General features: G+C 48.2%; 3 protein-coding genes across 5 annotated transcripts; 2 read left to right on the top strand and 1 right to left on the bottom strand.

Annotated features, from left to right (window-relative positions):
- Positions 1–113: 113 nt before the first annotated feature.
- ints4 (integrator complex subunit 4) lies at positions 114–11,318 on the top strand. 2 transcript variants are annotated; one of them, XM_048980200.1, is made up of 23 exons: positions 114–271; positions 852–1,049; positions 1,287–1,404; positions 1,489–1,595; positions 1,682–1,879; positions 2,296–2,346; positions 2,585–2,673; positions 2,781–2,901; positions 2,986–3,057; positions 3,166–3,340; positions 4,755–4,960; positions 5,107–5,249; positions 6,890–7,005; positions 7,110–7,243; positions 7,436–7,593; positions 7,863–7,956; positions 8,069–8,149; positions 8,284–8,414; positions 8,689–8,748; positions 8,865–9,024; positions 9,109–9,252; positions 9,374–9,494; positions 9,810–11,318. In XM_048980200.1, the coding sequence occupies exons 1-23, from the start codon at positions 218–220 to the stop codon at positions 9,992–9,994; spliced, it is 2,916 nt and encodes a 971-aa protein (XP_048836157.1). In that variant the 5' UTR covers positions 114–217; the 3' UTR covers positions 9,995–11,318. The 2 variants fall into 2 exon arrangements, with proteins under 2 accessions (XP_048836157.1, XP_048836158.1); XM_048980201.1 differs by having other exon boundaries at positions 131–271; positions 855–1,049.
- Positions 10,251–11,319, bottom strand: aamdc (adipogenesis associated, Mth938 domain containing). The gene is made up of 3 exons (XM_048980207.1): positions 11,187–11,319; positions 10,955–11,050; positions 10,251–10,578 (listed from the first exon to the last, which is right to left on the bottom strand). Exons 1-3 carry the CDS (start codon positions 11,316–11,318, stop codon positions 10,438–10,440), a joined length of 369 nt encoding a protein of 122 aa, XP_048836164.1. The 5' UTR covers position 11,319; the 3' UTR covers positions 10,251–10,437.
- A 1,388-nt stretch (positions 11,320–12,707) lies between these two features.
- rsf1a (remodeling and spacing factor 1a) lies at positions 12,708–23,308 on the top strand. Of its 2 annotated transcripts, none has more exons than XM_048980198.1 (16): positions 12,708–12,982; positions 14,173–14,264; positions 14,398–14,490; positions 14,660–14,865; positions 15,067–15,212; positions 15,488–17,232; positions 17,384–17,614; positions 17,733–17,837; positions 17,937–18,016; positions 18,114–18,204; positions 18,335–18,438; positions 18,586–18,653; positions 18,799–19,009; positions 19,169–19,428; positions 19,522–19,704; positions 19,924–23,308. In XM_048980198.1, the coding sequence occupies exons 1-16, from the start codon at positions 12,829–12,831 to the stop codon at positions 20,466–20,468; spliced, it is 4,314 nt and encodes a 1,437-aa protein (XP_048836155.1). In that variant the 5' UTR covers positions 12,708–12,828; the 3' UTR covers positions 20,469–23,308. The 2 variants fall into 2 exon arrangements, with proteins under 2 accessions (XP_048836155.1, XP_048836156.1); XM_048980199.1 differs by having other exon boundaries at positions 18,114–18,168.
- The last annotated feature ends 267 nt before the right edge of the window (positions 23,309–23,575 follow it).

Genomic DNA, 23,575 nt, shown 5'->3' on the forward strand with positions numbered 1-23,575 from the left:
TCTTTGCGATGGCCACATAATCAAAACATGTTTTTCCCCCGTTGTTCATTTACAAACAATGAATAGCGATGTCTTTTTTCCTGAAATGTCTTTTTGTGTAACTACGGCAACCGAGGAAGGACAAACCGTGCTGACTGCTGAAAACGACACTTAAGCGGCATTTGAGGCCCATGTGTATATAGCGTAGCTTAGCTAAGCTACTGAGGCGGTCGGCGCAATGGCAGCACATTTGAAAAAGCGGGTGTACGAGGAATTCTCAAAAGTTGTTCAGGTAACTTACTGTCGAGTAGGATGAGACATGGGTTTGTGTGTGGGGTTAATATTTGAGAAGCGGAATTTACCCCCATTTCACAGTGAGTAAGTGAGAAGCTTATCGATGGTCATGTCAGGCCGAGGGCGCTATCGGACTCTCCTTGTCGGACGGAACCGGCAGGAAAACCCGCGGCTTTTGTTACTCTCGAAGGTCTTCGCTTTTAGTTATGACTCTTCGATATTGCTCCTGTCTGCTGAAGTTTTGCTACTGTGAATATGCTGTTCTGTAGTTTGATTTTGTGATGATGTGCTAGTTAACGAACGGTGAAAATATTGTCAATTATAAGAAGATTAGTAACATTTTCAGCCCAAATACCAGTTTAATATAATTCAACGGAATTCTAACGAGAAAACACTGCAAATAACTGGGAAAGTTTCGCCATCAAATATAAGGACAGTGGAACACAAATGAGGATAAAACATCTGGAATGCTGTATTAATGTATTTGTAATGCCCTCTTTCCATGCATTACATAACCACGTAATGACTTGGGTCCATCCTCTGTATGTGTTGGGTTCTGACCGAGCCTGCATTCACAGCAGCACTCCCATGAAGAAGCCCCCACCAAGAAGCTCCGCCTCAGCAAGCCCAGCAAATCGGCAGCCCTGCACATCGACCTGTGCAAGGCCAGCTCTCCCACCGACGCCCTGCAGTATCTGCTGCAGTTCGCCCGCAAGCCCGTGGAGGCAGACAGCGTGGAGGGCGTGGTGCGCATCCTGCTGGAGCATTACTACAAGGTAATGGCATTTGGGGGGATCTTTGACCCACAGGGTTGTGTGTTTAGATCCCACGTTAGATTCCCGAATCAATGTGTTGAGTGACCTGCAGAGATAAACTTCAGAATTCATCTTTCCTGATGATAATCTGGAAGATACCTCTCTGTAATGCAAACAAGACAGTTTTCAGTGCGATAATTCCTTTAAAACCTTGTCATCTTGATTTTGGAGCTGTGGTGGTGCTTGTCTGGCTTTTAGGAGACGGACAGCTCCGTCAGGCTGAAGATCGCCTCCCTGCTCGGCCTGCTGTCTAAAACGCAGGGCTTCTCCTCCGACTGCATCGTCGATGATGTCATTAACACACTTAACAGTGAAAGTAAGCCCCTCTCGCAGTCATTCGCCGAGGTGGAGTGTCAGCTGACTTTTTTGGTAACCTTTCTCCTTTGACTACTTTTCCCAGAATCCCACCAGGTGCTGGCACAACTGCTGGACACACTGCTGGTCATCGGGACCCAGCTCCCTGAAGGTGTCAACGTCAGACTCAGACTGATCGACGTGGCTTGCAAGGTGGGCCTGAGGCACCGTGTCGCCCCCTTGAAGGCCTGCCTCCCTCGGCGTGGCAATCGCCCTGACTTTATGTCTTGCCTCTCCAGCATCTGGCTGACACATACTTCGGGGTGAGGAACAAGTGCCTTCAGCTGCTGGGATGCCTGGGTCCGGTGGACAAGCCCCCAGCTAGGGAGGGTGAGGGTGGGGCAGTGGGCGTGGCCTCCAGGGACGTGCAGGGCATCATCAGTGACTACTTCGGGGACCAGGACCCCAGGGTTCGCACCGCAGCCATCAAAGCCATGGTATGACCGGCCCCTCCTCCCACACACCTCTTGGAGGGGGGGGCAATGCTCAGATTGTAACCAGATATCAGAATCGGAAAGATCTTTTTTGGCCAACTATGTTAAACCTACAAGAGAATTTGTCTTTATGGGTGTGCCCGGATATAGTATGAAACACACAAAACAATACATATGTATACAAAAAATTTCTGCACATTTTTTATACTGACCTATCTGGAGTCTGGGATGGAGTAAACTGTGAATATAATGAAATAGGGGTGATACTAGGAAGCGTTATAGAATCACAGAGTGTGTCATGGTGTGTAGTAGCATTGCTGTGGGAGTGAGAGCTGAGGCCATAGCGTGTGACTTCCCGCCACTCTGGTTCATATGGCTGTAGCTATATATCTATGCCTGTAACAGTGCTGTGCTTTCAGCTGCAGCTGCATGAGAGAGGGATGAAATTACAGCAGACCGTGTACAGCCAGGTAAGTAGAAATGGCTTTAATAAAACCAAATAAAACGGCAAAATATCGGTGTCTGGATGTGTTTCTAGGACAGGACAGGTTGTTCCGCTCTTGGTTATGCTTGGTCTGTGTGGCCTGGTTTTGCCCAGAGGAGAGAGGAAAACATTTAATGATTCAGTGAGCTGTAGCATGAGACTGAGGTAGTTGGATTATCGGTTCTGGTTTCACACGGCTGTGATCTGCCGCCCTCGTCCTCCAGGCCTGCAAGCTGCTCTCCGATGACTATGAGCAGGTCCGCTCTGTGGCCGTGCAGATGGTTTGGGTGCTGAGCCAGCTCTACCCCGAGAGGTCGCCCACGCCGCACTATGCCAGATAGCACAGATGCCAGTTCTGCTTTGAAAAATTAGGACAATTCAACATGGCTGGCTGTGTTAATCTTCTGTTTTTATCCATAGCATCGTCCCAATCCCCTCGTCCAATGAAGAAATCCGACTGGTGGACGACTCGTTTGGAAAGATCAGTCACATGGTCAGCGACGGCTCATGGGTGGTCAGGGTCCAGGCTGCAAAAATACTGGTGAGCTGTGTTTTGGGGCGGGGCACTGACCCGTGCGACCCGTGCCGTGTGACTGGGGTGACCTTTGACCTTTGTTACCCACAGGGTTCGATGCAGCAGGTGAGTCCACATTTTTTGGAGCAGACGCTGGACAAGAAACTGATGTCAGACCTCAGGGTAAGTCTCCTCCTTGGAGGGCAAAGTATTTCAGCAAAACTTACAAAGAAATGGATGCTGGGCTTTGTGACGATCGCTGTGTCTGCAATGACCCTGGTCTACCGACAGAGGAAGCGGACGGCCCACGAGAGAGCCAAGGAGCTATACAGCTCCGGCGAGTTCTCCTCGGGCAGGAAGTGGGCAGACGACGCCCCCAAGGAGAAGGTGGACACCACGGCGGTGAACTTGATGGACTCGGGGGCGTGCGGGGCGTTCGTGCACGGCCTGGAGGACGAGATGTACGGTGAGTGTCTTTGTGCGGCGTGTGTTATTTACTGTATTGTGCCATTTACTGAGTGAAGGCTTTTTTACGAGTGATTTTTTTTTTTTTTTACATTTTTTTTTTCCACATGAAAAAAACAACATTAATCTGAAACGAATTAACATATTTCCATACTGGCAAAATATTTGAAATAACAAATTTTGCATTATGATCGGTCATTTAATTTATTCGGAGACAGCTTGATTTCTTCAGTTTTCAGATTTGTTACAAAAACAACAAATAGGATGTGAGCTTTTACGCGTGATCATCTTTTCTCGAATAGGAATTTGGTTTACAACTCAAGCCTCTAATGATTGGCGATAACGCTAATATTTTGTTTTCTTTCTCCATCCAACTTGGATCTAAGGTTGGTGATGCAGATACCGATATTTAGGGCAGACCCAACCCTGACATTAAGGAACTGGGGCTGGGGGATTTGCTGGTAGATCGATCATACCGTGTCTGGACAGCTTCTCCTTTCCCCCCCAGCCTTACCCAATACTAATTCATATCTCGCCCCTTACATAAATATTCATATTATACTTCAATATTTTATCATTAGAAAACGAAAACGTTCTCAAAACAAATACCTTCAGAGCAGAAAAAATTCGTAGCAGCCGATCTTACCTGATGACAAGGGGCACATTCAGCTGTTTGCAGCTGTTCTGGTTGCTTGTGTTTATGTCAGTTTTTTTTCGTTTTTTAATATGCTTCTGGGATCATATTTGGTCGCGGCTATTTATTCGTATTTCTATTTTCTTGATTTATAGACTGTCTGTATACAATCAGTATCCAATGAAAATCCATCAAAAATTATATACACTCTGTATTCTTTATTCCCGTAGTTAACTGATAATAGATGATGTTGCTGTCATGTTGTTAATATTAATTTTGTTTTTCCTGAAATACTGTTAACCTGCTTCCTGGAATGTCCCTTGTAGTTATTCAACTGAAATGAGATGGATACATCTAAAGCCCTTTTTGACCGTCTCAGTCGGACATTATACGCTTTTTTGTAACTGGATGTACGCGGTATATTTGTCTTTTTCTCTTTACTTGTTTGCTCAAGAGAAACAAGAAAAACTTGTCACTGCTGCCAGCGTGCAAATTTTCCTCAACCAGTTATCAAAATGCTGCATCGTGTTTGGTGTGACAGTTTTTGATCCGTCATGTTCACATCCAAATATTTCGCAAATTTGTGTCATTTTTTTTCCGTGTCACCTCTGGTGTGAACTGGGCATTAGTCTGGTCTTAAGGAAGTGTGGTCAAACCTCAAGTGTTTCATTAGAAGTCTGGCTGCCGGACACTTGCTGGCTGTTCCCTAAAGTACCGTTCACAGATGTCTAGCAGGGGGCCATCCTGGGATGCAACCCGACTCCTGTTTGCATTTGCATAGAGGTCCGCATTGCGGCGGTTGAAGCCCTGTGTGCACTGGCCCAGTCCTCGCCCAGCTTTGCGGAAAAGTGCCTGGACTTCCTGGTGGACATGTTCAATGACGAGATCGAGGAGGTGCGTCTGCAGTCCATCCATGTCCTGCGGCAGATCTCCACCCATATCACCCTCAGGGAAGACCAGCTGGACACGGTCCTGGCTGTGCTGGAGGTATGCCACCAGGGGGCGATTACACAAAAAATGGCAGGTTCTGTGGTACTGCATATACTGTTAAGTGTTTTGCAAATGTTAGCTTAATGGGTAACAATCAGTTTGAGCGTGATCACAGATCCACTGCCTCCATCTGTCGTGGACAGGACTCCTCACGGGACATCAGGGAGGCTCTTCACGAGCTGCTATGCTGCACCAACGTCTCCACCAAGGAGTGCATCCAGCTGGCTTTGCTGGAGCTGCTGAAGAACCTGGCCAAGTACCCCACCGACCGCAACTCCATCTGGAAGTGAGTGTGTGGACCAGTCGGAACCTCTAGGATTCTGTAGGAAGTTTGAACAGTGACCATTTCCAACTGAAATGTTGCTGTGAAATTTCCTGAGGTCAAGTCAAACTTTGCAGGATGTGCAAAAATGAAATGGTGCTTATCTGAAATGGAAGATGGCAAGTTTGACACAAAAGACAATAATGTTTAAATAAATACATACACCGTACATAGCGCTGCTTTTGACTAGGACTATACGGTGGGCCTGACTGTACATTAGGGATGTAGCGAACTCACGATTCAATACCATTCACGATTCACGATACGATTTTCTCACAATTTTTTAACAGAATGAGCTGCAGACAGATATATTCAAAAATATTACATCTTTCTAAACTGTTCAAAATTTGGCCTTCTTAACAGTGCAACTTAAAAAAATACTGTTTTTAAAAAAACAAAATCCCAAATCAAAATAAGTAAATAAAAAAATCTTCAAATAAACGCTTTACATTAACTGCACCTTGATAATGCTTTTATATTGCATTCATAAAACGTTCAGCACACCTTCATAATGTATTGATTCAGAAATCATTCATAAACATCATGCATGTATACCTTTACATCCTAACATCCCTTAACAGCTTTAATATACATTAATAACAAACATTACATGATTATACTATAATGTTTTGTTTTTAATATACATTAAAGCTGTTAGGATATTAAAGTCTCCTTGCATGCTGCTTATGAATGTTCTATGAATGCATTATGAAGGTGCACTGAATGTTCTATGAATGCATTATGAAGGTGCACTGAATGTAAAGCGTAAACCAAATAAACTAAGGCTTGCATGTGCAGCTTTTTAGCGTGGTTTGGCCTTTTAACAGTCTTCGCTCTGGCGGTGGTGAATTGAGCTCACTGTGGTGCCGGTGGACATGCTGAAGCCTGTTCCTTGTGCTATTTCTGTATGTTAGCGGTCTTTTATAATGTTTGCACGCAGTGTTTGTCTTGTCTGTGCTTTTCTCGCCGTTTTTGTTTGTGATTACCGGGAAGCTAAAATGCTGCCACACCCCCAATTTAAGATTCCCTCCATCTCGCATCCGGTCAAAACCAAAAACTGACGTAAGACGTTGACGTGAAAACGCAGTGACATCTGAATATAAAGTAGCGATTCATTTTCCACATCAGCTGGTTTAAATCCCAATCGATTTACATCGATTTTTAACCGGTTCTGGATTCATCATTACATGTCTACTGTACATCTCAAGATTCGATTCTTTATTGATTCATTATATATGTATATTCATTATACACAACAGTACAACAAGACTGAGTCACAACTCCCCGAGCACTGGAAACAAAACAAGATGTGTAACATTTAACAGTACGTTTAGGAATGAGCATGCCTGCTTCCAGATCAGCAGATCAAACGGGTGATGCTGTTTCTGTCAGTTGAACCTGCCAGTGAAACTCCCCTGTTACTTATTGGTTGGTTACATTAGTTTTTGTTCTGTTACTTTGCACTGAAAGGATTTGAACCATGGTTGAGGGTTACTTTAATGGGCCAAGATGGAGGGGGGAGGCTGTAATGATGTCAGGCCGGTGATGAGGTCAGATGGAACATCTGAAATACCAGCCACATGCTCTGTTTCCCTCCCGCTCAGGTGTCTGAAGTTTTTGGGGGTACGACACCCAACCTTGGTCCTGCCCATCGTCCCTGAGCTGCTGAACACGCATCCATACTTCGACACCCCCGAGCCTGACATGGACGACCCAGCCTGTATCCTTACCCCCCCCCCCCAGTACCTGAACCTAATTCCTTCCTCAGTGCCCATCTGACCCACGGTGCGTTAAGCGTGTCCCACCCTTAACGCACGCTATCAGACATAGCGGTGCTCGTGTTAGTGTTCAACGCGGCGCAGTCCTGCCCCACCATGACGGCCCTGTTCTCAGACCATACCCTCAGACACTACGCCTACCTGCGTGACAGCCTCTCGCATCTGGTGCCACAGCTCAGGGTGAGCTTGCTGGTTCAATACAGCAAAGGCAGTGGATATAAAAAAAAAAAAGTGTGTGTGTACTGTAAATGCTTAAAAGATGTGTTGGTGGGACACTTTCAGCTGTAGCTCGCTTCAGAAGGTTCCTTTTTTTTTTTTTAATTGAATTTTTTTAAAAACGCAAAACGCCACGTGTGTCTGCTGAATTCACAGCTGCCGGGCCGGAAGCTGACATGCAGCGCGGAACTGAGCGGTCCTGCGTCCAGCGTGGAGTCGGCCCAGCGCTTCCTGAAGGAGAGCCTGTCCAGGGTGTGTGGCCTGCAGCACCTGGACACACGAGGGGCCCAAGCCCTGCTGGAGTTCACCATCAGGTTTGCCAGCCCCCCCCCCCTTCTCTGCCTTAATGAGCCGGCTGATCGGGTGATGGGCAAAGGCGCGAAACTCCTCCCCCTCATTCACACCAGCATCTTACATCTTGCAGTCAAATTTGGGACCCTTAATGTGGATTGACCTTAAAGGATGATGTTTCAGCTTTGAATCAATGATATGTTTTAGTTAAATGTACTGCAGCTCTCCAAAAGCTGCACAAACTACAGGCTGATGTGTGATGACACCATCTTCCCATGGCACGTCCTCGCAGAGACCTGCAGAGGCTGGGGGAGCTGCAGATGGAGCTGGCCGGGGCAGCGGACTTCTCTGCCACCTACCTGCACTGTCAGCTGCTGCTCACGAAAGTATGGCGACGGCTGGACTTGCCCCGCATCCTTACCTGGCACTGCTGCTGGCCAGATTCACACCTGCATGTGCCACCTGTATGTTTTATTTTTAACCCCCCCCCTTCACTAGGCTCTGCAGGAGAAGCTGTGGAGCGTGGCTGTCCCACTTTACCTGAAACAAAACGCTATGGCAACCGCAGCTGCCAAACAGGTAGGGAGAGAGGATGTGCACGCAGAGACGGATGACCTCACTGAGCTAACATAGGGCACCGATCAGGAAGCCAGTGTACTGACAGAGTTCCCTCCCCCAGGCTAAACATTAAGCTCCCCTCCCCATGTCTACAGATCCTGGAGGAGACGTACAAGCTGGAGTTCCTCTACGGCGGTCTGGAGAGCCAGCAGGTGGCCATCATCCACCACATGCGGCTGCAGGCCAAGGCTCTGCAGCTAGTGCTCATGGCACGGACTCGCAAGGGGTAGGTACAAGTGCCAGGGTGTTGGGGGAGTTACTCACATCGAGTAATCGATTACAGACAGAGGTGGAACGTTCAGGTTCAGAAAATCCAGACCAACGTTGTTTTAAGCAACCAGTTGAGTTGGAAGAGTAAGTCACAGGGTGTTCAACTGGTTGGTTGAAACAGTAATCCAGGTGGAAAGTGTTTTTTATGAATAACTTCCCCAACACTAACCATACCCATAATACCAAGCAGCCCCAGAGGGAAAAGGCAACTGATTTCTAATCCTTTTCAGGGTGGAGCCTCTCCTAGGTGTCTGTGAGAAGTTTCTTCAAGAAGTGGAGGCTTTTCAGAGGTAATGATTTCTGTGCTGGATCTCCCCTTTTCTAGACCAGGTATATGGTATCTCCCCACTTCCTCTCCATTAAGGTAACCATGAATTCTTCAACGGTTGGCTTTTGCTCCCTGCAGGCTCTTCATTGCAGAGCTTCCGCACCTCCAGGACAGCTTTGTGGAGAAGCTGCTGGAGCTGATGCCTAGGCTTGTGGCCTCCAAGCCCGCGGACCTCATGAAGATCCTGCAGACTACTCTGAGACAGAGCGGATTCCTGCAGCTCAAGCTGCCTGAGCAGGTGATTGGGTGACGGGGAAAGGCGCGATGCTCCTCCCGACCCGCTGTCTGACACGCGTGTAACATGCGTGTTTGCTTGTGTCAGATCCACCGTGCGACAGCGACCATAATCGAACCCACGGGAGAATCAGACAATCCGCTGCGGTTCACCTCTGGGCTGGTGGTGGCCCTGGACATCGACGCCACCTTGGAGCACGTGCAGGATCCCCAGACCACAGTCAAAGTTCAGGTGTGGCATTTATCTTTTTACCGACTTGGTTTAGTAGATACCAGAACAAGTCAGTCGATGATTTCACATTAGATGCTGAACGTCAGCTTCTGATTATTTTAATGTTGCCCCACCTACTCAGGTGTTGTACCCCGATGGACATTCGCATATTATTCATCCCAAGCCCGCAGACTTCCGGAATCCAGGTCCCGGAAGGCACCGGCTCATCACACAGGTGTATCTGTCCCACTCCGCCTGGACAGGTAGGAATTCCTGCACCATAGCCACTCTTCCCACATGCAGACACACACTGTCATACGCAGGTGTATGTAGGGAGGTTGGTGCTCCTCCATATCTGAGACCCTGTGTTTCTTCAATGGTCGGTTCGATCCAACTTGCATCCATTAGGTTGCCAGCATTTTATGTCAGTGTTGCATTCTGCTGCATATAGACTCTTTCATTCCTTACACAACTGACACTATATATCCTTCCAACACTACCTGGGAACACCAATGAGGTATTTTGTAGATCCGACCCTGACTGAAATGACAGCATGCGGTCCTGTCTCTGTCACCTAGAGCCGTGCCAGATCGAGGTCAAGCTGCTGTTGGCATACGGCTCCAGTTCAGGGCCCGGCTCCAGCAGGAGCCCCTGGAGTGAGAGCACGGAGGGCCTCCAGTCCACAGAGAGCGCCATCGAGGGCACCATCCCCTTGAGCAAAGCCGTTAAGGTGTTCATTATGCCCAAGCCAGCACGCCGCTGACCTCTGCTGGACGTGGAAAGCTACAGGCTGGGGGAATCCCCTCACATGCAACAACGGAGTGCCGCATGTGGGACTGCTAGTTAATGCATACAGCTGACAACATTCCTCAGAGACTGTCTCTCAGAGATTCTTCATTAATGTCTCTCTTCATATTAGTGGGCAAATTTAGTAGCAGCTCTATTTTAGTGTGTATTTTTTTTTGAGGTTGAAAGAAGGTCTAGGCGAAGCGTCTGCTGCAGTCAAACTCAAAGGGAGATCAAAGTAGCCTCTTTATTATTTTTTACAGCCAAAACAAAAGATGAGCCAGTGTTAAAAATCCATTTACACCCTTATACGCTTCCCGCCAGCTCACCTTAAATACACAGGCAGATGGGGGACTTGGGAGCCTGCTGTGGTACGCAATGCCACCTGCTGAGGCCGCTGTATTGCTGTGTCTGATGTCGTCAGCAGGTAGAATGGAAGACCCCGCCCACCTTGGCTCCCTTCCCAGCCAGGGAGTTGTACTCTCTCACAGCCTTTTCAGTCTGAAGTACCACCACATCTACCCCCTGCTTCTTCACGTAGTCTACAGTGGCAGGAGGTACCTAGTGAAGGGAATTATTTTCAGCAGTTTTTTTTTTTTTATCCAAGATGCATTTAGTTTTTATTGGTAATTTCAGACAATAAAGCAAATGTTAATGCAGCTTGCATCAGCTCCATAGTGATCTGAGTTTGCTCCCATCTGCCCCCTATAGGTACTGCAGTGTAATGACCCAGCCTGGCATATATTCTATACTCGACATGTTTTTAAGGCCGCCTTGCATTTTGTGCCGTAACAAATCCGCCGTCACCGTCTTGTGTGGTTAGCCACCCAAATGAGCATGTGTACTGCTAATCTGCGGACAGTGTACAGCCCGAGTTGCCGGCAGGGTACAGTAAGGTGAGGTTAGCTTCTGTGGTGATACCATGAGGATTGCCTACCTGCAGAGCTTCGCTCATACCCCTCCCAATGACCAAAGTGTCCACCCCCTTCCTTAGCACCTCCTCCAGGTCAGAAGGCTGAACTCCTGGATAATGCTAAGGATATACCCACAATTAGATGGCTCTCTGTGGGCCAGTCACCTGGCAAAGGCCTAGATGCCAATAGAAAAAAAAATATCTGCATGAGTATATCAACACTATACAAGTAAATGGGAGAGTCCCACTTGCTTACATCAGTTCCAGTCTCTCTCCAGTCCCAGGTCCTACTTCCCCCGGGCCAGACTTTGCAGTCTTTGTAGGAGGAGGAGCATCCTTTAACCTTCATGTGACCCCAGGACAGGGATGCGATCTCTGGGGAAGCCATCACTTTCCTTAAAAAAAAGCTAGATTAATAGAGCATTGCAAAATATTGAGCATAATTCCTGTTGTTCAGCTCATACATAAGCAGGGAAGTCTGGCACAACATGCAGCTAAATTGCATCTTAATTACGATATTGAGGAATACGCCTCGTGTGCAACTGTGTTATATATATTCGTGGTTGGTTTTATTGCAGCTGCTCGCGGTTTATATTTAAAGAAACCAAAAGTACAAGGCAAGTGATTCCGACTACCCACTATGGGGCATCGATCCAGACCCTTCACCGCGTCACTTCGATTAAAAAAAACAAAGCGGCGAGGCCCAGTTTGAAAGGCCGAAGGGTATCGAATGTACTCTTTTCCAGAAACTGTGCATGTTGTGTAGCGCATGCAAATTTAGTTGGCTACGTTTCTGCAAACGTTACTTTGCAAAAACAAATCGGCTTCGCAATGTCTCATAAGTAATCAAAAGTGATTCTTATTTCACTGGACTCATTTTTATTACTTAGCAGACATGCTTGAACCAAAACGACTCATTTATTCCATTAATATATACATATATATATTTAGTAATGGGTTTTTGCTAACGGTAATTCACAAAGATAGGCTAATGGTAAACGACACAAACAGTTTACAGCTTAAAAATTAGTTTGCTATGACAGCCGACAAACACGAAATGCGTACCAAAACAAAGATATATGCTGCCGTTCCGCGGCGCGCCCCAAAGCATAGCGCACTTCAGACGGCTAGCAGAGTACGTCACGTTTTCAAGGCCAGGTTCTGTCCAATTAGATTCCAATTCCGCTCAAAAACATCCAATCAGATCCCAACTCTGCTTATCACAATTTAATCATATCCCAAATCTGTTCGATGTTATCCAATCAGATTTTACCTTTGCCTCGCACTTTAACAAAACAAGCCACAGCTTTAACCACAACGTGAGCCACTCAGTTATGGTTTATTTGGTTGTCTGTATTTCGATGTATTATACATATATTAAAAGGGCGTAGATGTTTGTAGTGGTACAGGCACATTTATGTGACATTCAAGCTGAATACTTAATTTGTCGTCGTTCCGAATTATGGAAATAAAGTTCACGAACAACGAATTTCTTTCACGATGGCAAAACATTTGATTTTATAAAATATCCTACAGAAAATAACACTGAGAGCTAGCCTTTTGGGCTTACTAAACGGTCTAATTTTAACGTCACTGCAAAAACATTCATGTAAGTTGATATGTTTCACCTGTATTTGAGTTAGACGGAAAACCCTCGATAGCCAGACAGTGCTGCCGATATATTTGCTCTGCATTATGTGACTATTTCACAGAATATTGCCCTGGTGTTCATACTCCTAACGACAGGTGAATGTCACGCCTACCCTGTCAAAGCCTCCGCGTTCCCAGCACTGTAATGACGTTATTCCCGCGCGTGGCATTGTGGGAAGCCCTCAGTCCTCCAAGCTCTCTCTCCTCCGCTCTCCCCCCGCCCGTTGGAAAAAAAAGAAAAAAAAAACATGGCTGCTCCGGCGGCAGCGGCGCGTTCTTGCCCCGGTTTGTGCCCGAGCTTCGCCGTGGTCTGCTCTTTCCTGGAGCGGTACGGGCCCGCACTGGACCTGCCAGAGCTGACCTTTCCACAGATGGAGCGATATCTGCAAGATACGGCAACGGGTACGGGGCGCGGGGGCTGAGCCGCGGTGTGCGGAGGGAGCGGGGTCTCTCCATCATCATCACCACTACCACCATCATCATCACCTCACGTCTCCCTAGCTAATCCCACGAAGCGGACATTAGCAGCCGCATTACTGGGTGGCTGTTGGAGGGCTTGCCCCGTATTTTCCTTGTCTTTGTTTGTGATTGACCTGTTTTGTAGAACGCGAGCGTTATTTCTCTCATTAGGGCTATCGAGCCGTCCCCTGCGCCGCTGACGCCATGCGCTTTCCTGTAATTTGTCACTGTAGTTGCGCCGAGCCGCCGTGCCGTGGCTGATTTTCCAGTCGGCGTGCTGCGCTCTCGGCTAGTCCCTGATCAAACTGCACCCGGGACTGCTGAACCGGCTGGCCGTGCTTTGTTGTTGTTGCTCTTTATGATGATGATGATGATGAGGTTGTTGTTGTTGATGTTGTGAGCGCAGTATAGGCTCCTCCTGACTGGGGGCGCTGCCGCTGGGAGACGTGCTGGAAATGCGCTCGAAAATGCTCTCGGGGTCTGTGCAGTTTGACCATATTCCTGCCAGCTAGTGCGTTGCTTAGTGCACGCATGCGCACAGCGCAGTGGTTGAAACAGCCCCCCGCAAGGGTCGTGCATAATGTTACTGGTATTTTCTGTCATACAAACTGAATAATGTAAATGTGAGGGTAATGATGATGATAATTTTTCTCGTCGTTATTGTTATTCCTGCTGTTGTTGTTGTTACTGTTATTATATACACTGCACCACTGCATTCATTATTTAATCTTTTTTTTATTATTTTGTTAATGTAACCTGAGAGCACAGTTGCCTTACTACGAAAATCTTAATCACAGAGCTTGTTTATTTACAGGCAGTAAATGCTTGCCATGCTACAAAGTACCTGACCGTGAACTCGCTCAGTATTGCAGTTCTGTACATGAGTGTGTGTGTGTTTGTGTGTTTTTATTGTAAAAATTTCAGTTTGGGGAAAAGCTGTCAGAGAAGAATTGTGTTACTTCCTGGGGGATTTTTTGGAAATTTAGCAATACTTTTGTTGTTGAAGGAGTTTTTTTCTCTCCCATCTTTAGTATGAAAGAACCATCTCCCTCTCCCCATTTTGTGACACGTGTTATGGGGTGTCCTTGTATGAACAGTTTCTCACATTCTCTTCTTCCTCTTTGTTTCTTCAGTTCCCAAGCTTTTGGTTGAGCTTCACGTGAAGCTGATGAGGAAGATCGGCAAATCCGTATCAGCTGACAGATGGGAAAAGTATTTGGTCAAGGTAACTTGGGAGCTGGGAGGGAGCAAAAATGTGGACCGTCTGGGGGTCTGCGAGGACTGGTTTGAGAAAGACTGGTATAGTTAATAGGGGGACCAGAAGATATTGGATTGACACTGCCCTTTGTTCCACCTAGATGTGTCAGGACTTCAACACCACATGGGCTTGGGAGCTGGAGAAGAAGGGCTATATGGAGATGTCCATAGAGAGCAAGGCAGGAATCCTCAAAGTATGACCGGCATTCTGTGATCTTCCCTCTCATTCTCTTAGGTCAAACCTGGTGTATCTTGTAATCCCAGTTACACTCGTATCACACTGTGAGTGTTAATGTTTTGGTACTGAATACATGTGTTTAAGTACTGCTTATGTGACCCCTAGCGTGACTTGTCTCTTTCCAGTACTTGTGTGAGTGCCAGTTCGATGACAACCTCAAGTTCAAGACGGCAGTCAACGAGGAGGATCCAGATCAAATGCGAATTCGGCCCTTAGGCCGAGATAAGGATGGCCTGATGTACTGGTTCCAGCTGGACCAGGATCACAATGTGAGGATCTATGTGGAGGAGCAGGATGACCTGGACGGATCCTCCTGGAGGTGCATTGTCAGGTGTGCTGTGAAAGCAATGGCATCCGTATCACCAGACTCTGCGTTTTTAGTTCTTGATATAGTCACTTGTTTTGATCTCCTCTGTGGCCTTTAAGTTCTGTTACCCTTTGTCGCTTCTGGAAGACATTAAAAAGCCTCCTCAGTAAATGGGAGTTTTTGTGAATGTGACAGCTGTTTTGACCAACCTCATTTGTGCTCCAGAACAAGAGACGAACTGGCTGAGATCCTGGAGCTCCTGAAGGCCCAGATCGACCCAGCGCTGCTGACCAAGAAGGAGATGCTGGAGGACCCGACTGGCACCAGCCCACGTCAGGAGGATGAGGATGTCAAGAAGGAGGTGCCAGAAGGTGCGCACAGCTCCTCTTCAACTTGCGCACCTTCTGAGAGTCTCCTTGTTCTCTCATCGTCTGTTTCTTCTAAATGTGTTTTAATCTCCAGCTAAAACTCCTATAGCAGTTGTAGTCATCTGGGAATATTCTGTACGCTTTTGACTTTGTTGGTGGTCTGGCTTTCTGCTTTACCTTCTTTCAGAGGAATTAGAAGTATACAGTAATGTTGTAGTCATAACTTAGACTTTTTTGTTAGTTTGCCGAAGTGTTAACATATCTTGTTTGCCTCTTAGATCAATCTGGAATTCTAAAGAAGTCTATGAAATCTGAAGAACCTTCAGAAGAGGATGGCAGTGCTTTGGTCAAGGACAGCTTATGTTCTCCCTCCACAAAATGTTCAGATAAGGATGGATCCTCCGGAACAAGAGACAGGAAATGTTTCATGCAGGAGATCAAACCTGCACTGCTGGAGAATAAAGAGAATAGGATGACCTTGGAGTCACCATTTAAGTTGGAAAAGCCAGTTATAGACAACAAGGTCAGAACTATCACTGCTGTCATCAAAGAAGAACCAAAAGAGTTGGACAACCTCAAGAGCCAAATATCACTGACTGCTGAGGGTCCAGCCAGGCTGAAGACCCAGGAGGAAATGAGGGAGAAGACACCAGAGGAGGTGGAAAGAGCCATCAAAAATGATCAGCAGGCCAAAATCCCATTAAAGAAGAGGGAGCTCAAACTGAGAGAAGACTTTGACAATGGATCTAGTATCATTGTCCGAAACCCATCAGTTGCTCCTGCGAAGGAACTACTGAGGGACGAGGCAGAGAAAGCTGGAGAGAAGAGCAGAGCACAACCTAGCACTTTGGGAGGTGTGGAAAAGGAGGCTAGAGGCAACCTTGTCAATGGGGAGTCTCAGAACCCCAAGGAAGCTCACGACAGCAGCAGAATCAATGACCACTTCATGGAAGGTCCAGCAGGCAAGAGGGCCTCAAGCGGGAACACGGAGCAGGGTGGCATTGCTGCCAAAGAAAAAAAAAACGGACTCGTGGGAGATGGTGTGAAAACTGCACTGAATATGATGATGAGGAATGAGGAAGATAAGCCCATTGAGCCCGAGAGAATGAAACTGTCTGAATTGGACAGGAAGTGCATAGTCGTGGGGAAAAAAGAACACATTTCTGCGGCTGAGGTGGTGGATGAGAAAAAATCAAGAGCCTCTTCTGAAGAGGGGCAACATGTCCCCATTACTCAGGACTCTCCCCCCCCAGTAGGAAACCATGAGATGACCATGACAGCAGCCCAGAGTTTGTCCAAGAAGACTGAGGTAGGCTCCCCGCACAAAGACAAACAGGAGTCTAAGGGATCAGATAAGAGTGGAACTAAACTCAAAGGAGCATCCAGTACTGAATCTGGTCCTGTTCAGCGAGAGGCTGCCGAAGGAAAAGTCAAGATGGTAGCTGCCAAGAGTAAAGAGGGTCGCAAGATTGCAGGTGATGAAGAGAAGGAGAGTAAATCAAGGAAATGCTCATCGGGAAAAAACGGGAAGGAGGGGAAAAGGGTCGGGAATGAGCAAGAGAACAGGGAGGAAAAGACTGAGAAAATGGATTCACAAGAAAAGAGCAAGGTGGTGGATGAATCTGGAACATTGCCCCCCCAGCAAGACCCTGGCCCGGTAATGAAGGAAGGAAACGAAGATGAAGAGGTGTCATCGGAAATCCAAAAGGAGGGCATACGGCTAAAGATCAAGATTCCTGCACATCGGAGGAAGCTGGCTATCCAGCAGCAGCAGGAGGAGAAGAAGATGGACTCGGACACCCAGGTCATGGACGGGAGGTGTTTGAGAAGGTCCCCAAGGATATGTCGCCCTACCGCTAAGCTGGCAGAAATTCAAGACATGAAGCTGGAGAAGAAGCAGGCATCTGCACTGGTCCACGAAGAAGAGGATGAAGATGAGGAAGCAAAGCCTACTCAGAAGAAGCAACGGGAGAACTCAAGAAAATGTAACCAGGACAGCCAGACAAAGACAAAGCTGGCAAAGGTATTATTTACTGTTTATTATGCTGGGGGGAGGTGCGGGCATGGGGAGGTGCGGGCATGGGGAGGTGCGGGCATGGGGAGGTGCGGGCATGGGGAGGTGCGGGCATGGGGAGGGAGGATCTCCGGTTCACCCAACAGTTTTGTTACTTCAGGGAAAGCGACGGCACCGGGGCACCAGGCCGTCAAGCACCCGCAGTAACTTGCGCCGGACGAAGAGATCCAGCGAGGAGGAGGAGGAGGAAGACGAGAGTGAGGAGGAGGACAGCGACGAGGACTACACGGTGGAGAAGGGCAAGGTCCGGAGTGCCTCCGACTCGAAATCGGACGAGACCCCCAATGATGACCCATGTAAACACTGTGGCCTGCCGAACCATCCTGAACTGGTGAGTGCCTGTGGGGTATGTGTTCGCGACCCCTGACTCTGCAATACTGAATAGGTGATGTTAACGACAAAGATTGCTAATTACTAGTTACCATACTTTCACGTACGGCGTCCCATAGATCTTGCTGTGTGACTCCTGCGACAGCGGGTACCACACCGCCTGCCTGCGGCCTCCGCTCATGATCATCCCGGATGGAGAGTGGTTCTGCCCGCCATGCCAGCACGTAAGTGTCACACTCCGGCGTTAAAGGCAGGATTGGCATCCCAGGTTCGTGCTTGTCAGAATATTCTGAGAGTCGTCTGTGTTCCTCGGCCTCCTCCAGAAATTTCTGTGCGAGAAACTGGAGGACCAGCTCCAGAACCTGGACACGGCCCTGAAGAAGCGGGAGCGGGCAGAGAGGCGGTGAGACGCCACCCCGGAGAATCTGATTAACATTAATGTCTTGTGGTTGCAGGTTACCTTCCCCTAACCCGCTGTCTTTGTCTTGCTGTGTCGCCAGGCGGGAACGTCTGGTTTACGTGGGGATCAGTGTTGAGAACATCATTCCTCCTCCCGTAAGTACGGCGGACATGGATTTGAACATCCCTCAGGTCAGTTGCAGGTTGACATTCCGGAACGCTGCCAGGTCACTTGCGTCAGTCTTTGTCTCTCTTGTCACAGTGTGGCGTCTAATGAGGGTCCGTTAGTTTTTCCACCATTGACCTCTCGCCTTTTCGACAGGAGGCTGAAGCCGACAAGAAAAGCCAAGAAACAAAAAAAGACGCCAAAAAGAGCAGGAGTTCGGGGAGGAGGTCTACAAGGACGAAGAAGTGCATTAGCTACAGGTGAGCGATGGGTGGGCGGGGCTATGGGGAGGGTGGTGATGGCTTGGGCTGTGGGGGGGCGAGGCAATGGGTAATATAGTGGGGGGGGGAGAGCTTCAGTTAGGCTATCCCCTGGCTGGTCTGATGTTACCCTGTCTTTGGCTCTAGGTTCGATGAGTTTGATGAAGCCATAGATGAAGCCATCGAGGAGGACATAATGGAAGCAGAAGGCGGAGGTGAGAATTGGGGGAAGTCCCAATGCCACTTCGTTTAAAAGGGAGAAATTCTCTAATGAAATTTATGACAATAATCCTGCTCTAGACACTGTCACAGAGGCATGTCAATCAGGGCCATACTGCAGGATTGTGGCTCTTCCCACAGGTTCTGGTCGGGGCAAAGACATGGCCAACATCACGGGCCACCAGGGCAGGGACAGGTCTGTCACCCTGCAGGAGGAGGGCAAGGAGAACCGGCGGCCCGTCAGACCAGCCGTGATGCAGCGGGGGAGGAAACGACGGGGTATCAACGACCTGGACAGTGACAGCACCGTCCAGGAGGAAGAGAGTGAGGATGAGTTCTGTCTGAGCAGCAGGTGAGGCAGTTTCCTGTCTGCACTCCCCCTCCTGGTGGCTCCCCGCGTCCCCCCCCGGTGCCCCCCTCTCCTTGCCCTCAGTGCTTTGTTTTAGTTCGACTCGGTGTGTCCATAGTGGTAATGGTGTCACCCCCCCTGGCCATCGTGTCCCTGTCGCAGAGCCAGTTCCAACGAGGATGAGGTGTTGGTGTCGGAGGACGATGGCGAGAGTGACGCGGAGATTCGCTCCAACGAGGACAGCGAGTTCGGCAGCGACTATGGCGGCGCTGGGCGCAGGCCACGGATACGCCCGTCGCAGACGAAGAGGAGAGGGGGCAGGAGGTGGGGAAGGAGGCAGCTCCCATGGAAACGGGCAGCGTCCTCCTCCGAGGACGAAGAGGAAATGAATGAAGAAGAGGAGGAAGAGGAGGAGGAAATGTGTAAGATAACAGGAATTTTGGAGATCCACATACACATTTATTATCCTAGTATTTACGGACTTTATATTAGGCGTCTAACATTAATCTACACAGTGAGCGAGGACTCTGCCGACCTGAGTGATGACACCTTGGACCTGCGTAGACGACGGTCCAGGCGGAGCCACCAGAGGCAGGTCAACTACTGCGAGACATCGGACAGCGAGGGGTCACAGGCCCCCACCAACCGGAATCGGCCCAAAGGCCACCGGCGCCGTCTGTCCAGCTCTGACAGCGAAGGTCTGTGGTCCCGCCTGAGTGGGGGTCAGTCTCGCACCCAGAAGGCTCTGTTGTTTCTGGGGGCCCTCTGGGGGCTTCGAGGCGCCCGGTACCCCGAGTGCAGTGACTGTCTGTTGGCCCCCAAACCTCAGTGCCCCACGTAAATGTGCCGTTTGCTGCCCCCCCCCCCCCCCCACCCGCGGCACATGTCCATCTGACACCCCTGTCTCTACATTTCAGGAGACCTCCGCTTAAACAAGTTGTCGGACGATGGCGACAGAGACGGCAGGATCTCGAAGAAGAAGAAGGCGGCGGTGATGAAGGACGATTCCTCTGAGGAAGAGTCCAGGAGGCAGCGCAGCCCAAGGACGCTGAAGCGACGGAGGGCCTCGGAGGAAGACGAGGAGGAGGATGACTCTGAAGGGTCTGAGGAGGAGGAGCGGCCTGTTCGTAAGAGGCTGAACCGCATCGAGACGGATGAGGACGATGAGGAAGAGGAGAAGATGACTCCCTCTGCGGTACAAAGTGATGCCACAAAGAGAGCCCCGAGGACAGCCGGCGGGGGTGAGGGGGGAGAAAAGAAAGGAAGGTCGGGGGCGGCTCCCTCCACCAATGGACAGGCAGCAGCCAGGGGTCTCGAGGGCCCAGTCCAGGCCGCGAGGGCAGGGCCAAAGCATAGCGGGACGGCGGTTTCTAATGGCGCAGGGTCCCAGGAGGAGGAAGAGGATGACCTCCTGGGGGTCACTGACCTTGTGGACTACGTGTGTAACAGCGGACAGCTATAGATGTTCTGCTCATGTTCAGGTTGATTTTTTTTTTCCCTGCCTTCTACCAGCTGATGAAGCCGCCCCAAGGCGGCATGAAGAGACGGCATTCGTGAGGGTCTCCAAGTCCCTCTGTCTCCCTCACACACACACACACACATACGCACAGCGGCCTGCCTCAGAGTCCACAGACTCAAAGATCTTCTGAGATCCACAATTCTCCAGAGGAACATTCGTATTCCTGTCACCCAAGCTGACATTGTGTTTTAGGCTGACGTCTAACTGTATGTGTCTGTTGGTCCCGGTAAGAGGTAGGCGGACTGTAGAATTTATACGTTTTATATAAAAGCGGACCTGTAAAAACAAAAACAAAAAAATGTGTGGGATGGTTCTGGGACGTTTAAGGCTGCAGTCCATTGCTCCAGAAGAGAGCAGTGCTGGGAAGGGTGGTTCCCTTGGCAGACCCCACGTGTGTCGTCATTCTGAACAAGGGAAAGCGTCACAGAGAGCGGTGGGACAGCTCTGAACCCCACCCTGAACGCAAACACGGAGGCCATCAACTATAAACTTGATATATCACCAGGGCATCGTTTCCCCACAGAAACTTTTAGATATCCATTTAACATCGTACGGTCTGGCACAACTGAAACTGTCTTGACTCTGACGCTTCATCCTCGGATTTCTGGACATTAGCAGAAGCTCCACTTGGAGGGGGTGATTTGAGAATTTGCCTTGAAATGGTATTTGAGAAAACTCAAGTTTGAACTGAGCTATCCGTAGGCAGTGATTGGCACTTAGCTGACCATCTCCGGTGTCCTTTGTGTTTCCAGTAACATCATGAATATGTCACCCATGCATAAACTAATGTGATTAAAACAAACTTCTAGGTGTGTCTTGACACCAGGCAGGCATATATTTTCACGAAACCTTCCTAGATGTGGCAGTTCCTCATTTATTGTCAGCACTTTCATCGCACTAGTGCACATTAGAATGAATTGTGCTTCCCAAATGGATTGACAGTTTGATTTTGAGTTTATTCTATAAAGCAGCTTTGGCCCAAACTCTTTAATGAAAGGATGGTGTTTTGTTTTTGCTGGCTATTCTGCCATCTGTGGAAGGATGGGAAGGAAGCTTTGGAAAGGTGAACCGCTCCAGGTCTGATGAGGATCGGCCAAAGGTCTGACCTGTGGTCCGTGTTAATCTAGTTACACTTCTTGGAGAAAAAGCAATTTTGGGCATTGTTAGGCCTAAGGGGTAATATGGTCAGTAGAATCTACTTTCTCTTTGAAATGACGGACATTTATTTCTTGAACTCAACTGATCGATATCTTATTTGTTCACTGTGTTCCAGATTTTTTTAAATATGTATTTTAATTGTTCTCTCGTTTTATAAACGCTATCACGTCTGACGTGAAATTTAGCATCCTGTTCGGAAAGCTAAAGTTCTGGCTCCAAAAAACATTGAGATGCCGTGGTGTGTGTCAGCCAGGATCTGGCTGTGCGAGCAAGCCGGACCGGTTCGCAATGGAGGGTGAATGTGCAGGAGAGAGCTGTTTTTGTTGCGGTTAAGGCAGGCTTCAGTTTTCAGCTAAGGACAGGGACCAAAGAGTGTCCACGCGATGGAGCATGGATGGACTGGTCCGGTCCCGGAAAGTGGCATGTGGATACTACCCAGGATCCTCTGCTTTCAAACTTCAACGTTGTGAATTAATTTCCTAAACCTTTACTCCCCCCCCACCCACAGTAGCTCTTGCAATTACTATGGCAGACATGCTGGTGCGGTAAATGCTGCCGGTGCAGGGAGCACGTGGAATATTAATTAAAACCTGGCTGGTAGACCGTGCATGGAAGACCTCTTTCTCTGTCACGTCCTGATGGTGCCTGTAGGTGTGAGCATTGAGGAAGATGAAGCTCCTCCATACCACCCTCATCCCGATCCGGAGTAGAGTCTGTACGTTAAACAGTGAAAATAAACCTAACATCTATCTACATTGTGTGTATATTTGTAGTTTACGATGTAACATATTTAGATGCTTTTAAATAATCAAAATATATATTAGCAATTCTTTGTGATTGCAGTTGTTAATAAGGTTTTGTAGTTAGCTATGATATTTGCACAATTTTTTTGTAACAAGCTACAACGCGGCATGGTGGACGTACTACAGATAGTACGCACCTCTGCCCGAGTGTTTGCAGGATCGAAGCCCCATAGTCCTGACGCATCATGCTCAGTAGCCCGTGCTGCACCATAGGCGGGACCAAAACAACTCGCTCAGCTTGTCGCTGGGGTGGGCAACACTAAGGCTGGGTAACTTTGCTGTGGTCCAAATCGTGTTGTATAGTGACAGTAACTTAGAAACACTGGCTTATGGAGGTGCAGCCAATATGTACTGGGAAAAACGACGTCTGCTGTCACGTGGGTTAACTGAGACTGCTGGCTTTTTCCCAGGATGCCCTGTGTCCCCCAGATTAATTAAGAAAACAGTGCATGAACGAGGTCACACTTATGCAATTTCTGCAGATTTACCTGTGCTACATCTTTCAGTTACAATTTTCCCATTTTGTACTTAATTTTCCTGAGCAAAGTGAGCTTAAATAACATACGTTGTTTTTGTATAAATCTCAGTGTGTTGGATGCTTTAAGTGAGCAAAGCCCATTTGTTTGTCTGTAATGCTGTTACATGAAAGTCAAACTCTGTGACGAACGTGAAGTTAGACCACCACTGCTGTCCGTATCCACGTGCACTTCTACAAGAACATTTTGTTAAACCTGCTGAAATTTCTTTCATATGGACAAAAGACTTGTACATTTTGTCATAATAAAGAAAATTTAAAATATGACCTTCTACAGAATCACGCCACCTTCCTGTCAAGTTGGGTTTTGTAACTATTTAACTTGTGAATTTGTGATATTTTGAGCATAGAAAATAACTGCGCAGACTCTGTTAATGATATACACTGAATCCTAGTTATGCTCACTTTGTGAGATTAGATATGTAACCACTGCAAAGAGGCAAAGTCGAAGTCTTAAGTGTGAATTAAAGCCATCAAACAGGCCACTTGCCCCGCCCCCTTCCCAATGGGTCTCCGCGCGGTCATTATACCTCCGCGTCTGCAGGGGGCAGTAG

Source organism: Brienomyrus brachyistius, chromosome 17 (genome assembly GCF_023856365.1).
Source record: "Brienomyrus brachyistius isolate T26 chromosome 17, BBRACH_0.4, whole genome shotgun sequence".
Classification (NCBI taxonomy): Eukaryota; Metazoa; Chordata; class Actinopteri; order Osteoglossiformes; family Mormyridae; genus Brienomyrus; species Brienomyrus brachyistius.